This window comes from Squalius cephalus (assembly GCF_949319135.1).
Source record: "Squalius cephalus genome assembly, chromosome: 16".
NCBI classification, from domain to species: domain Eukaryota; kingdom Metazoa; phylum Chordata; class Actinopteri; order Cypriniformes; family Leuciscidae; genus Squalius; species Squalius cephalus.
In genome coordinates this window covers 32,882,277-32,895,822 of record NC_137137.1, presented here as the reverse complement: position 1 = coordinate 32,895,822, position 13,546 = coordinate 32,882,277, and the positions used below count along the sequence as shown (strand labels likewise).

At 35.3% G+C, this 13,546-nt stretch overlaps 1 protein-coding gene across 2 annotated transcripts in view; it reads left to right on the top strand.

Annotated features, from left to right (window-relative positions):
* The first annotated feature begins 1,849 nt into the window (after positions 1-1,849).
* vps13a (vacuolar protein sorting 13 homolog A) overlaps positions 1,850-13,546 on the top strand; it is an 80,148-nt gene continuing 68,451 nt past the window's right edge. For both annotated transcript variants that reach the window (XM_079896186.1, XM_079896185.1), the window contains exons 1-7: positions 1,850-2,123; positions 6,324-6,367; positions 6,495-6,537; positions 7,014-7,109; positions 8,799-8,900; positions 8,981-9,090; positions 9,215-9,274. In XM_079896186.1, the coding sequence (XP_079752312.1) occupies positions 2,024-2,123; positions 6,324-6,367; positions 6,495-6,537; positions 7,014-7,109; positions 8,799-8,900; positions 8,981-9,090; positions 9,215-9,274 (555 nt within the window). In that variant the 5' untranslated portion in view covers positions 1,850-2,023. The remainder of the gene's footprint in view (positions 2,124-6,323; positions 6,368-6,494; positions 6,538-7,013; positions 7,110-8,798; positions 8,901-8,980; positions 9,091-9,214; positions 9,275-13,546) is intronic.

Below are 13,546 nucleotides of genomic sequence, written 5' to 3'. Positions count from 1 at the left end.
CTCTCTGTCAGAATACTTAAATATTTATATATGCATATTTTGTAATAAACTGAAAATATATTGTTTCTATAGATATAATCAACAACTTTAAATGAATAGTTTTACATTTCTCCATCGTTCTCTCCACTATGAAATCAAAATGGACAATTCTTGTTTTTTATGGAAAATTGCAGTATTTATTATAAATGATTCATTTGTGCACATTATTAGCCTATCTTTTTAAATTCACGTGGCTCGTAGTCCTTAATCAAAATAACTTTCCTTCCCTCTTGCAGCAACATCTCTTCTCTTCTCCGATGACGTGTTTACTGGCGTGAGGGCGGGGCAACCTGTCACTCACATCATGAGATCGACCAATAGCAAACCACGACCATCCAATCAAAACGGAAGAAATTTGAATCAGAAAAATTGTATTTCCCAAATAAAATAAGAATTTTAATGACAGGCCTATTGTCCATCTTCAATAAATCAGTATCACATTCCATAAACAAGAGCATTGTGTCAGTTATTGTATTGAAAAACATCAGAAATAAATAATGAAACTTGGGAAGTAAAACTGAAAAAGACCTGTAAGATTTCTTCTGACTCTTATTTACAGAACCAACACCTTGTTGTATTTTTTTTTTTTTTTTTTTTAAATAAAGTAATTACAAGGATATAATATCGATTTATTATTATTTTTTCTGCCAGTTGACTGAGACTAGCAAAACTCAACACAGGTCATATCCACAAATCTAAATTTACAGCTTCGAAAACCAAATTTTCTTGCTGATTCCCTATATGTAAATTTGAAAGAAACAAAAAAGCAATTTAAACATCCCAGATATTAAGATTATAAAGTCACCTGTGAACAGAGATCCCATGTTTAAATGAGATCTTTCTATCCGCCTTGAGACAAAACGAAAATAATGCAAATTTACTTCCTTGTCTTTCCTTATATTTCTTTATTTTGTTTGCTTATTTATTTCATAATTGTATGTATTATCTGTTTAAATGTCAATACTCTGTCCCTCGTACAAAGTCAATTGTTCTACTCATTGTTCATTTCAAATGTCCGTAGGCTTTATGTGAATGGAATGAATGTTAATCGTTGTTACTTGCAAAATGTTAAAGATAAAAAAAACTAAATACGCCATTACATGATTCAGGGAATAGGCCTATATGGACAAAATTAAGGAAGTGTCTTACAAAATACTTCACAGAATTTATCCTCAGCATGTTTTTGAAAAGATTTAGGCTTAATATTTCATATAGCCTACCTGTGAATTTTGTGCACTAGAAAAAGAAACTATTTTGCATCTGTTTTTTCACTGTATTTACTCAAGATTATTTTGGAAAGACTTAGAAACCTGAAGTGTATGATAGAAATGTGTGTATTTGATGTGCTTTTTTATACTCAGATTGACCATTTGGAATGTAAAGAACAACATATTATCCAGTTATTTATTTTGTTAGGAAAATACCATATACATAAAAAGAAGTGGGCTCAATGCAAACCAAATTTTTCACATTTTAAAAATGACTTTAAATTATATGTAAATCATTTTGAACAAACAAAAAAGCGCTGAAAACATGTAATGCTTTGAAAGCACTGGATTTTATGTAATTTTTCTATTTTTTCCCCGTTGTGTTCTTTCATTTCCTGACAGCTAAGGTAATGTGAAAATGTAATACCTCTTGTTCTCATGGCATTACATAAAAAAAAATAAAAATAAAATAAAACAAGAATAGGCCTATATGCACAGATATAGTTTCAATAAAATGTAAAATATATTGTTCAATAAAAAAAATAAAAAAAAGTTCGTCAGCAGAGGGCAGTGTCGCACAGGTTGTTCGTCAGCAGAGGGCAGTGTCGCACAGGCAGATCATCATCAGTGAACATGCGAAGAACCTCCCCGTCCCTCCAGTGATGTTTATTTCAGGAAACGGGACACTCAGTAGTAAGTCCAACAACACTCTCGGATGCTCCAGGAATCGCAGACGAAGGAAAGCATGCTGATGGTTGTGTGAGCAGCGCGTAAAGATGGTGTTCGAGTCGGTGGTGGTCGATGTCTTGAACAGGTTTCTGGGCGATTATGTGGTGAACCTCGACAGCTCGCAGCTCAGCCTCGGCATATGGGGAGGTAACGTACAGCAAACGTGTCAGCTGTCAAATACAAACGTGTCTTTGCTGATAAAAACGACTTTATGTCCATTCATGAACATACACAACACAGATATATGGTCGTTTACGTTAAAAGAGTCAGCTGACCTTACACTGGAATCTGACAGATTTGAACATGCGTTTTACAGTAACCCTTCACTAAAAGCTAACTCAGTATTACATGCATAATCTGCTCTTCTGGGTTAAATCTATTGTAGGGATGTTGGTTAGCTCCACTGTGTAGTTACATATGTTACTCTGAATGAGTATGGTATCACCTTGATTGGGATAGTTCACCTCACATGTAAACTCTGTTCACTCTCATGTGGCTTAAAACATGTCCAGTTACATTCTTACAATGGAAGATAATGGGATTTCTGCTGTCCAGCTTCATGCTTGACCTGCCATACAAGACATTCATGACACAGTTCTCACTTTTGGGTGAACTGTGGAGAGACCGCTTCACTTTCATTCTGAGATCCAGGAGACAGCTTCAGTTTATATTCATTTCACTGGGTCTTGACTGTCAAACATTAATCAGAGATTATGACTACAGTATTATTTAACACGGATGTACCATTTCATTCCGTTTCTCTTGATTTTTATCAACATTATGATAATAAATATCTTTTACTACTATATTGTGAGAAAATGAATTTATAAAATATTCATTTTATTAGTTTCCACTGCTGCAACCCTACTTTCTTTCAATACCATCAGATATTTATGAAAACTAACATAAAAAACAAACAAAAAAACTAATCACCTCCTGTGGTCTTGTATTTTATACATCTGAAACCCAATATCATTTTACTGACGCCATAAGATTGGTCTGGCTTGGGGTGAGCGATATGACCATATTCTTATTTCACGATATGAGAAATTGTATTTCATGATTATGATATAAATCACAATATAGTTATTTTGTGTTATTTGATCTTATTTCTGTTATTAAAAATAAGAAAAAAGAAGCAAATTACAAACAGTAAGACAGATGCAATATATATTAGGGCTGTCAAACGATTCATCGCGATTAATCGCATCCAAAATAAAAGTTTGTGTTTACATAATTTATGTGTGTGTACAGAGTATAATTATTTTCTATATATAAATACACACACATGCATATATATATTTAAGAAAATGTGTTATTTACATATAAAATATTTATATAATATAAACATATATATACACAGTATATACATGCAAATATTTCTTAAATATATGCATGTGTGTGTATTTATATATAGAAAATAATTATACACTGTACACACACATGTATTATGTAAAAATAAACTTTTATTTTGGATGCGATTAATCGTTTGACAGCTCTAATATATATATATATATATATATATATATATATATATATATATATAAAAAATGAATTTAACAAATGAAGTTTTTCAGGTTTTTGCATAGTCTTCACTGTATGAATTAAATGTAGGCCTATTCTTATTAAAGCTAGTAAAGTTATTCAGTCAAGCGCAGTAAGTTGTTTTCTCTTTTGTTTGATGACACCGAGCAGCGTCAGGTTTATTAGGCTGCTGTCACTTTAAAGGCACACTACGCAGTTTCCGGTTTTCTCAAACAGCGCCCCCTAGAGTCGCTGTGGAGTACTTGTATTTAACGTTACTGTCGTAAATATCACTCACGCAGAGCCGTCTCTGCACTCTTCCGACCGCGCTTTCTTTGTTTTCTTCGTGGACTCTGCCATGATTCACGTCTGAAATGCGTGCTAGTGTCGTCCACAGAGGCTGCTTCATATGTTGTTGATGTATATGACATCGTGCCGTAAAGCAAGTCGTGATTCTTGTGAGATTTGTCGGGGCGCCACCTCTCAAACTTGCATTGCTGGTTTTGCCAGCGGCGAATCAGGATGATTCGCCCTACTACGAGTTCGTTTACCATCAAAATGATTTCGAAGCTGTTATATTAAGGTACAAATCTTGCATAGTGTGCCTTTAAGACCAAACGCACGGATCCATTATACTGATACACATCTGGTTTACACCCGACCGTTTGCTGCCCAGCCCTAGTCTGACTGTGATGATAATCAATATCTGTGATGGAAATCACTTTGAAACCGCCCTATAGTTCTCAGCCAGGGGCCCGGTGCCCTCTGGGGGCCTTCGCAAATTTCCAAGCGAGCCACAGGATGACTTATTTAAAATTAATTATTTATATCAAGATATAAACTGATATTTCTCCACCCTCCCCCACTTCAATAAAAAAAAAAAAATCGATGGTAAAAACATAATGAATCAGAATCTTGAATCTTTTGGAATCACATAATGAATCATAGTTAATTGTTTTACTATATAACGCTCCCAGTTTCTGTTAATAAAACGTTTGAAATCAAGCAGAAATACCAGAGGAAATGTGGGGCAATATTGGTTAAGTTTGAGAATCACTGCTGTAGTTTGATTCGTTCGTTCGTTCGTTCGTTCGTTCGTTCATTCAAAGAACTGAATGCTAAATTCATCAACATTTATTTAGTTTTATGATATGCCATATTGCCGTGTGGTTTATTGACTCGCTGATAAGTAACTTTCAATACCACTGTAAATATTTGCTCAATGATATGAATCATTGGAGACCAAGCTGGGTAACATAGCAATATAACTCCAGTAAACTATGGAGTGCCGCAGGGATCTGTGTTAGGCCCTCTGTTATTCTCAATATATATGATGCCACTTGGAAATATTATAAGGAAACATGGAATTAGTTTCCATTGTTATGCTGATGACACTCAAATCTATATTTCATCACGGCCGGATGAAAACGCTAAATTATCCAGTATTATATAGAGTGTGTTAAAGATATAAAAGATTGGATGACGCGCAATTTTCTTTTATTAAATCCAGACAAGACAGAGGTAATACTTATCGGTTCAAAAAACCACCCACAAAACCTCTCACAATACAACTTTAACATAGTAGGATGTCCTGTTACTTCATCCTCTACAGTAAAAGACCTGGGTGTTATACTAGACTGCAACCTGTCTTTTGAAAATCATATTTCATATGTTACAAGAACAGCCTTTTTCCACCTTAGAAACATTGCTAAGCTACGTAATATGCTATCAGTTTCTGATGCAGAAAAGTTAGTTCATGCATTCATGACCTCGAGACTAGATTACTGTAATGCTTTATTAGCCGGTTGTCCTGCAACCTCAATAAACAAGCTACAGTTAGTCCAAAATGCCGCCGCTAGAGTTCTAACTAGATCAAGAAAATATGATCATATAACACCGATTTTATCATCACTACATTGGTTACCTATAAAGTCCCGTATTAATTACAAGGTATTGCTACTGACTTATAAAGCCCTAAACGGCTTAGCTCCAGTCTATTTAACGGATCTTCTATCGCCCTATAATCCATCACGCTCTTTAAGATCACTAAATTCGAGGCTTTTGGTCATACCTAGGATATCCAGATCCACTAAAGGATGGAGAGCATTTTCACATTTAGCTCCAAAACTCTGGAATAGTCTTCCGGATACTGTTCGTTGCTCAGACTCGCTCTCCCAGTTTAAAACTAGATTAAAGACGCATCTCTTCAGCCAGGCATTTATATAATACTTTTTCCCCTGGTTTCACAGACAGGGCTTAAGACTAGTCCTAGACTAAAATGTAAGTCTGAGCTGTTTCCACTGAAATAAACTTGCACTGACTGATCTTAAAAATATATCAGTGCCTTTTTAGTTTTAAGATGCACATCGGTAATGTTTTTTTCTAGGCATGTTTATAAAAATTACTTAAATGTCCTAATTGATCTATGGTCTAATCCTGGCTTAGTCTAAGCCCTGTCTGTGAAACCAGGCCTTAATCGTACAGTTAAATCCGACCTCTAGTTCATAAACGCCAGAGGAGAACTGGCCCCCGACTGAGCCTGGGTTCTCCCAAGGTTTTGTTCTTTCTCCATTAGGTCACCTGATGGAGTTTTCCGGTTCCTTGCCACTGTTGCCTTTGGCTTGCTCAGTTGGGGACATTTAATTTAATTAATCAATCAACAATACTATTGATCAGCATTACCAAACGTGGACGTTTTCCACTAGAAACAAACATTGATGTATTATTTTAATTTAATACTGTGAAGCTGCTTTGATACAATCTGTATTGTGAAAAGCGCTAACTAAATAAACTTGACTTGACTTGACAATGTTTCTGTTGCAGGTGCTGCCATATTAAGAAACCTTGAGATAAAAGAAAATGCATTGGTATGTTGCTTTATGCTTCACGTTAGATATGTAATGACATTTAATATCCATTAAGGAAGCCTTTCAATGCATTTATTCTGATGCTTTGTGAACTAGTGCTCTAATGTGAGTTTTATCTCTGTAACAGAGTCAACTGGACATTCCTTTCAAAGTCCGGGCAGGACACATCGGTAAGAGAAGACTGATGTGTGTTCATGTGTTGGACTGTTTGCGGTGTGCTAATCATGGTTGATGGCTTTGTTTAACCAGTATGCACTGTCATATATTATGTCGTCACCTTCCTAAAATAATTGCCCAAGTCATTTTTTCAGGTTTCTCAGAAAACACAAAAAACTGAACCTAACTTCAGAGGCCGAGTAGATTTTCGTTCTTCTTGATGCAACTGCCATCTTGAAAAGCTTGTAAAATTGCCTAAGTCTCATTGTCTTTTGACTTAGGCAAAATAAAACGGCCTAAGTCACACTCTTGACATCGGCCATTATACTACAGGGGTAGAAATGCATGATCTGTTCAACTGAGGATGTGGGCGATTTTAGCAGAGGTGGCCAGCATCATGAGAAGATGACTTATGCAAAAAAGTAAAGGCGATTATTTTAGGAAGGTGACGATGATGAGGTCTTCCAGTGCTCATATCTGTCTTTGGCAGGTCGTTTGGAGTTGAAGATCCCCTGGAAGAACCTGTACACTCAGTCTGTGGAGGCCACGCTGGATGAAGTGTACCTGCTCATCGTGCCGACCGCTAGTAAGAGCTGGGGCCTGTGCCATGATGGCAGTTCAACAAACTCAGGGTTGCAGGATTAGTTTAGAGTTGACAGAACCAAACCAATCCAACCCGGCTTTGCCATGATGCCGATCATCAACTTTCTCTGTCGACTCAGGCTTTGATCCTGAGTTTAGGTGTGACATCAGTAGCGAACAGCCAATCACGTGCTGAGAAAGAGTGAAGCTGCGATTCATTTCTCGCGAGAGAAGCAGCGCAATTCACTTATTAAATAAAAGTATTAACATTTTAAGAATTTAAACAAATTTACACAGCAAGAAGAAAATAGCTGTCCATGAAAGAGGACAAATAAAAGAAAAAGTCTTGCTACTATGGAAGCTTGTTTCCGCCACTGAATAATAAATAAATAATAATAATTGCGACTTTTTATCTCACAATTCGGACTTTTTTTCTCACAATTGCGATATATCAAGTCAGAATTGGGAGATATAAAGTCGCAATTGTGTGTTATAAAGTCAGAATTGTGAGATATAAACTATTCTGAGGTAGAAAAAAACTTTTTTGTCTTTTTTCCCCCTTAGAATTGGACTTTATATCTCACAATTGTGAGTTTATATCTCACAATTCTGAGAAAAGATGTCAGAATTGCGAGATATAAACTCGCAATTATGTGTTATAAAGTCAGAATTGCGTGATATAAAGTCGCAATTGCGAGAAAAAAAGTCAGAATTCTGACTTTATAAGACGCAATTCTGAGATAAATAGAGAAAAATAAAAAGTCGCAATTGTCTTTTAAAATGTTTTATTTTGTGGCGGAAACAAGCTTCCATATGCTGTATATCAGTGCAAGTAAAAATTGTGAAGTTAGTTTATACAGTTGATAAAGGTATAGAGAGAATTTAACATTTAAGCTCACATGTAGTCATTTTATAGTTTGATCTACGTGCTTTTCCCTAATCACTGAAGTGACCTCGACGTCAAGGTTAGCGGTAGCATTAGCTATCAGGCTAAGTACTCTTGATGTACTTACAAACTTTCCAATGCCTCGTTTTATGAGTACAGAACCTGTTTGTACGACTGTATAAGTCTGGTATCATTCTGGGCATTATTAGTGGGGTAATTTACGAGATACAGCCTTGGATCCATTAGCGCCTGCACTAAACCATCCGGCTGATATCTCTAAATAAGCTCTAACTTTAATAATGTTCGACCAAGGGAAAAAGGCTTCTGGGGGGTGTTTGGCTCGAGGTCATGGTGCAAAGGACCCTAGGTTGATTTTACTCCGAACCATCCCTTTAACTTAGACAGGTTTTGAATAAGGCACATTCAATTTGTAGAAATGTAGATCATCCTTTCTGTAAAGAATTTTAATTGTTGCCTTCTGGGCGTCGTTTTAAGGTGTTGGGTGGAAGAACAAAACATTTAAAGTTTCGGTGGCTGTTGGTTTTATGAACTATTCATAGGTAGATTTTTGATATGAACTATGACTGTGTGATGCGTTTTATATATCGTTTATGTGTTATGTATTGTTTGTGTGTCTTTTGCTGCAGAACTAGTTTTCTCGAATGGGGACAATAAAGTGTAAACAAACAAGAACAGTTTAGTTAAGTGTGATACTGATTTGACTGCCAGGCGTCACAGAAGATCCCTGCATGCATGTGATCCAGCCAGTTTGCTCTGATAACAGGCTTCTTGCGTCTCTTCACGCAGGTATAAAGTACGACGCGGAGAAGGAAGAGCGACAGCTGCAGGAGTCTCGGCAGAGGGAACTCCAGCGCATCGAGGAGACCAAACAGAAAGCAGCAGAAAAAGGTGCAGTAAATTATTCGAGCTCACTTTACTCGTTCATGGAGACGGATGACACACGTTTACATTCGTGTCTTTGTATTCAGAGGATCCAAAGGCAGAGAAGCAGGACACGTTTGTGGAGAAACTGGTTACACAGGTGATCAAAAACGTGCAGGTGAAAATCTCCAACATACACGTCCGCTATGAGGATGATGTGAGTACCTCTGACATTTGAAGCTTTTATATGTTAATGTTTCTTTGTGTTGTGCTTTATCACTCGTGTGGCATGAGGTGTAGTGCAGACTTTAGTGTGTTTTCAATGTTAAACATGTTTTTAGGTCACTAATCCCAGTGCTCCGCTCTCATTCGGAGTGTCCCTGCAGAACCTCAGTCTCCAGGTATGCCAATCATTTCATGCACAATACAATCACAACACAATACAGACCTATTAGTTAACTTCGATAAAGCATTAATTGTTGGAGACTTTAATATCCATGTAGATAATCAAAATGATGCGTTAGGGGCTGCGTTTACAGATTTATTAAACTCCTTTGGGGTCAAGCAAAACATTACCGGACCGACTCATCGATTTAATCATACACTCGATTTAATTATATCACATGGAACCGATCCAACCGATATAGATATCATTCCACAAAGTGACGATGTCACTGACCATTACATGGTAACTTGCATATTACGTACTCCTGTAATATATCATGCTGCGCCGCGTTATCGATTAGGCAGAACAATCCTTCCATCCACCATAGATAATTTTTCAAACAGCTTATCGGATCTGTCTCAGCTGCTCAGTGAACCCAAACAAACAGATGAACTTGAGGAATTAACTAGCACTATGAGCACCATTCTCTCTGGATCATTGGATATTGTTGCGCCCATTAGATTAAAAAAGGTCAGAGAGAAAAGTAAAGCACCATGGTACAACAATACTACGCGTGTTCTAAAGAGAGAACCCCGTAATTTAGAGCGTAAATGGAAACAAACCAACTTAGAGGTCTTTAGAATCGCATGGAAAGACAGTATGTCACGTTATAAAAAGGCCCTAAAAGCGGCCAGGGCTGAGCATCTCCGCAAACTAATAGAAAACAACCATAACAATCCTAAGTTCTTATTTAACACCGTGGCGAGACTAACAAATAAACAGATGTCTCCTGAACAAAATATTCCATTACAGTTTAGTAGTAATGATTTCATGAAGTTCTTCACTGAGAAAATAGAAAACATCAGAACCACAATTGTAAACGTTCAATCCTCAATCGCGCCTTATAATTCAGCCTCAATTATCACCCCGCAAGAACAATTACAGTGCTTTACAACTATAGAACAAAAAGAGTTAAATAAACTTTTTACTTCATCTAAAACAACAACATGTTTACTAGATCCTATACCAACTAAACTATTGAAAGAAGTGTTACCTGTAGTGGAAGAGCCTCTCCTCAATATTATTAACTCGTCTTTATCTTTAGGTTATGTTCCAAAAACATTTAAACTGGCAGTTATAAAACCTCTCATTAAGAAACCACAATTAGATCCGAATAATCTAGTAAATTATAGACCCATTTCAAATCTACCTTTTATGTCTAAAATACTAGAAAAAGTTGTGTCCGCCCAACTGGGCTCTTTCTTACAAGAAAATGACACCTATGAAAAGTTTCAGTCTGGGTTCAGGCCGCATCATAGCACTGAAACTGCGCTCGTTAAAATCACAAATGATTTACTTTTAGCTTCTGACCAAGGCTGTATCTCAATATTAGTTTTACTTGATCTTAGTGCTGCGTTCGATACTATAGATCATACAATACTCTTAGATCGACTACAAAATTATACTGGTGTTCAAGGACAAGCATTAAGCTGGTTTAGATCGTATTTATCTGACCGCTACCATTTTGTTTATTTAAATGGAGAAAAATCTATCATAACTCCAGTAAACTATGGAGTGCCGCAGGGATCTGTGTTAGGCCCTCTATTATTCTCAATATATATGCTGCCACTTGGAAATATTATAAGGAAACATGGAATTAGTTTCCATTGTTATGCTGATGACACTCAAATCTATATTTCATCACGGCCAGATGAAAACGCTAAATTATCCAAATTGACAGAGTGTGTTAAAGATATAAAAGATTGGATGACGCGCAATTTTCTTTTATTAAATCCAGACAAGACAGAGGTAATACTTATCGGTTCAAAAAACCACCCACAAAACCTCTCACAATACAACTTTAACATAGTAGGATGTCCTGTTACTTCATCCTCTACAGTAAAAGACCTGGGTGTTATATTAGACTGCAACCTGTCTTTTGAAAATCATATTTCATATGTTACAAGAACAGCCTTTTTCCACCTTAGAAACATTGCTAAGCTACGTAATATGCTATCTGTTTCTGATGCAGAAAAGTTAGTTCATGCATTCATGACCTCGAGACTAGATTACTGTAATGCGTTATTAGCCGGTTGTCCTGCATCCTCAATAAACAAGCTACAGTTAGTCCAAAATGCCGCCGCTAGAGTTCTAACTAGATCAAGAAAATATGATCATATAACACCGATTTTATCATCACTACATTGGTTACCTATAAAGTCCCGTATTAATTACAAGGTATTGCTACTGACTTATAAAGACCTAAACGGCTTAGCTCCAGTCTATTTAACGGATCTTCTATCGCCCTATAATCCATCGCGCTCTTTAAGGTCACTAAATTCGAGGCTTTTGGTCATACCTAGGATATCTAGGTCCACCAAAGGAGGGAGAGCATTTTCACATTTAGCACCAAAACTCTGGAATAGTCTTCCGGATACTGTTCGTTGCTCAGACTCGCTCTCCCAGTTTAAAACTAGATTAAAGACGCATCTCTTCAGCCAGGCATTCATATAATACTTTTAATCCTACAGTTAAATCCGACCTCTAGTTCATAAACGCCAGAGGAGAACTGGCCCCCGACTGAGCCTGGGTTCTCCCAAGGTTTTTTTTTCTCCATTAGGTCACCTGATGGAGTTTTTCGGTTCCTTGCCACTGTTGCCTTTGGCTTGCTCAGTTGGGGATATTTGGGGATATTTAATTTAATTAATCAATCAACGATACTATTGATCAGCATTACCAAACGTAGACGTTCCACTAGAAACAAACATTGATGTATTGTTCTAATTTATTACTGTGAAGCTGCTTTGATACAACCTGTGTTGTGAAAAGCGCTATATAAATAAACTTGACTTGACTTGACTTGACAATCATTTATGAATGAATCTCATATAACCTGTCAAAAATACACGTCACACCAAAATCAAGAAGTAATAAGAGATAATAGCAATATATATATTTTGCATAAAAATAATAAAGCTTATTTTTATATTATTTCTTAATACTATAAAATACAATAAATAATATATATTTAATAAATTCTATGAAACAAAATATTAAACAAAAAAATATATTAATTTAAAGTGAATTACATGTTAACGTGTTATTTTGTAAATATATTATATATATTTAAAAAAAAAATCAATAACTTTTATTTTGACATGTAAATACATTATTTTATATTTACTATAATAAAAATAGTAAGTATAATATTAGTGCTGTCAAAAAAATAACTAATTAATTGCACATTTTTCTGTAATTAATCGCGATTAATAAAACATAACATTACATTTTTTTATTTTTTTTATAAATTCACATTTAATCCCCGAATTAACATAGAAACAACACAAAGACAGTAGTCTGTATTTTAAATATTTCTTTAATGGCATATTTTTATTAGAGAAGGCCAGTATCACTGATACTGATGTCTAAAGTTATTTTTTGTTTTCAATTTTAGCTATTAATTATAGCTATTCAGCATTAAAGTATAATTGAAAGCTATCGGATTTTTTTAACATTTATTAGGCTTTAAAAAATACATCAACTTTTAATTTAAGTAAACTTGAAACAATCTTCACATAAACCCATTATAAATGTCACATACACTTCATTATATCAGGGCTCAAATTTTTCTAGTGGCCCAGTCAGACCAGTTCAGATTTTTACTTGCTCTGTCAAAATGCACAAAAAGTTATTGTTTTCATTGTTTTTGACGAATGTAACCTTGTAAACGGTGCTTTAAGATGTTCAGGTAGGTGTAACATGTAGGTTAAATACAGAAATTGAATTTAAGTTATCAAAAACTTTACAGTCTTCACTGCATAAATTATACATTAAACATAGATTAATCCTTAGTAAAACTACAAATGTTATTCAGTCAAGAGCAGTGAGTGATTTGCTCTTTTTCTTTTGTTCTTTGATTATCATTAATAACTGAGATCACAACAGCGGGTCACTTATGGATGAAAAAATGGATGCTGTGTTAATTGCATTAAATATTTTTGTGTTTAGAAAAAAAATTGCATGCGTTAACGTGTTCAATTTGACAGCCCTAATATATACATTTACAAACTTTTTAGTTAGATGTGATTAATCATAATCACTTCTTTTATCAGGGTTTCCGCGGGGCATTAAAAGTCATTAAATGAACTTTGCAAAAATTAAGGCCTTAAATAGCATTAAAAAGCATAACATTTTAATCCTACAGGCATTAAAAATGTAGATATGGTTTTGAAGAAAATGTTATACTATCAACAATTTTTATCAAGACATCAATATTTGTATTAGTATC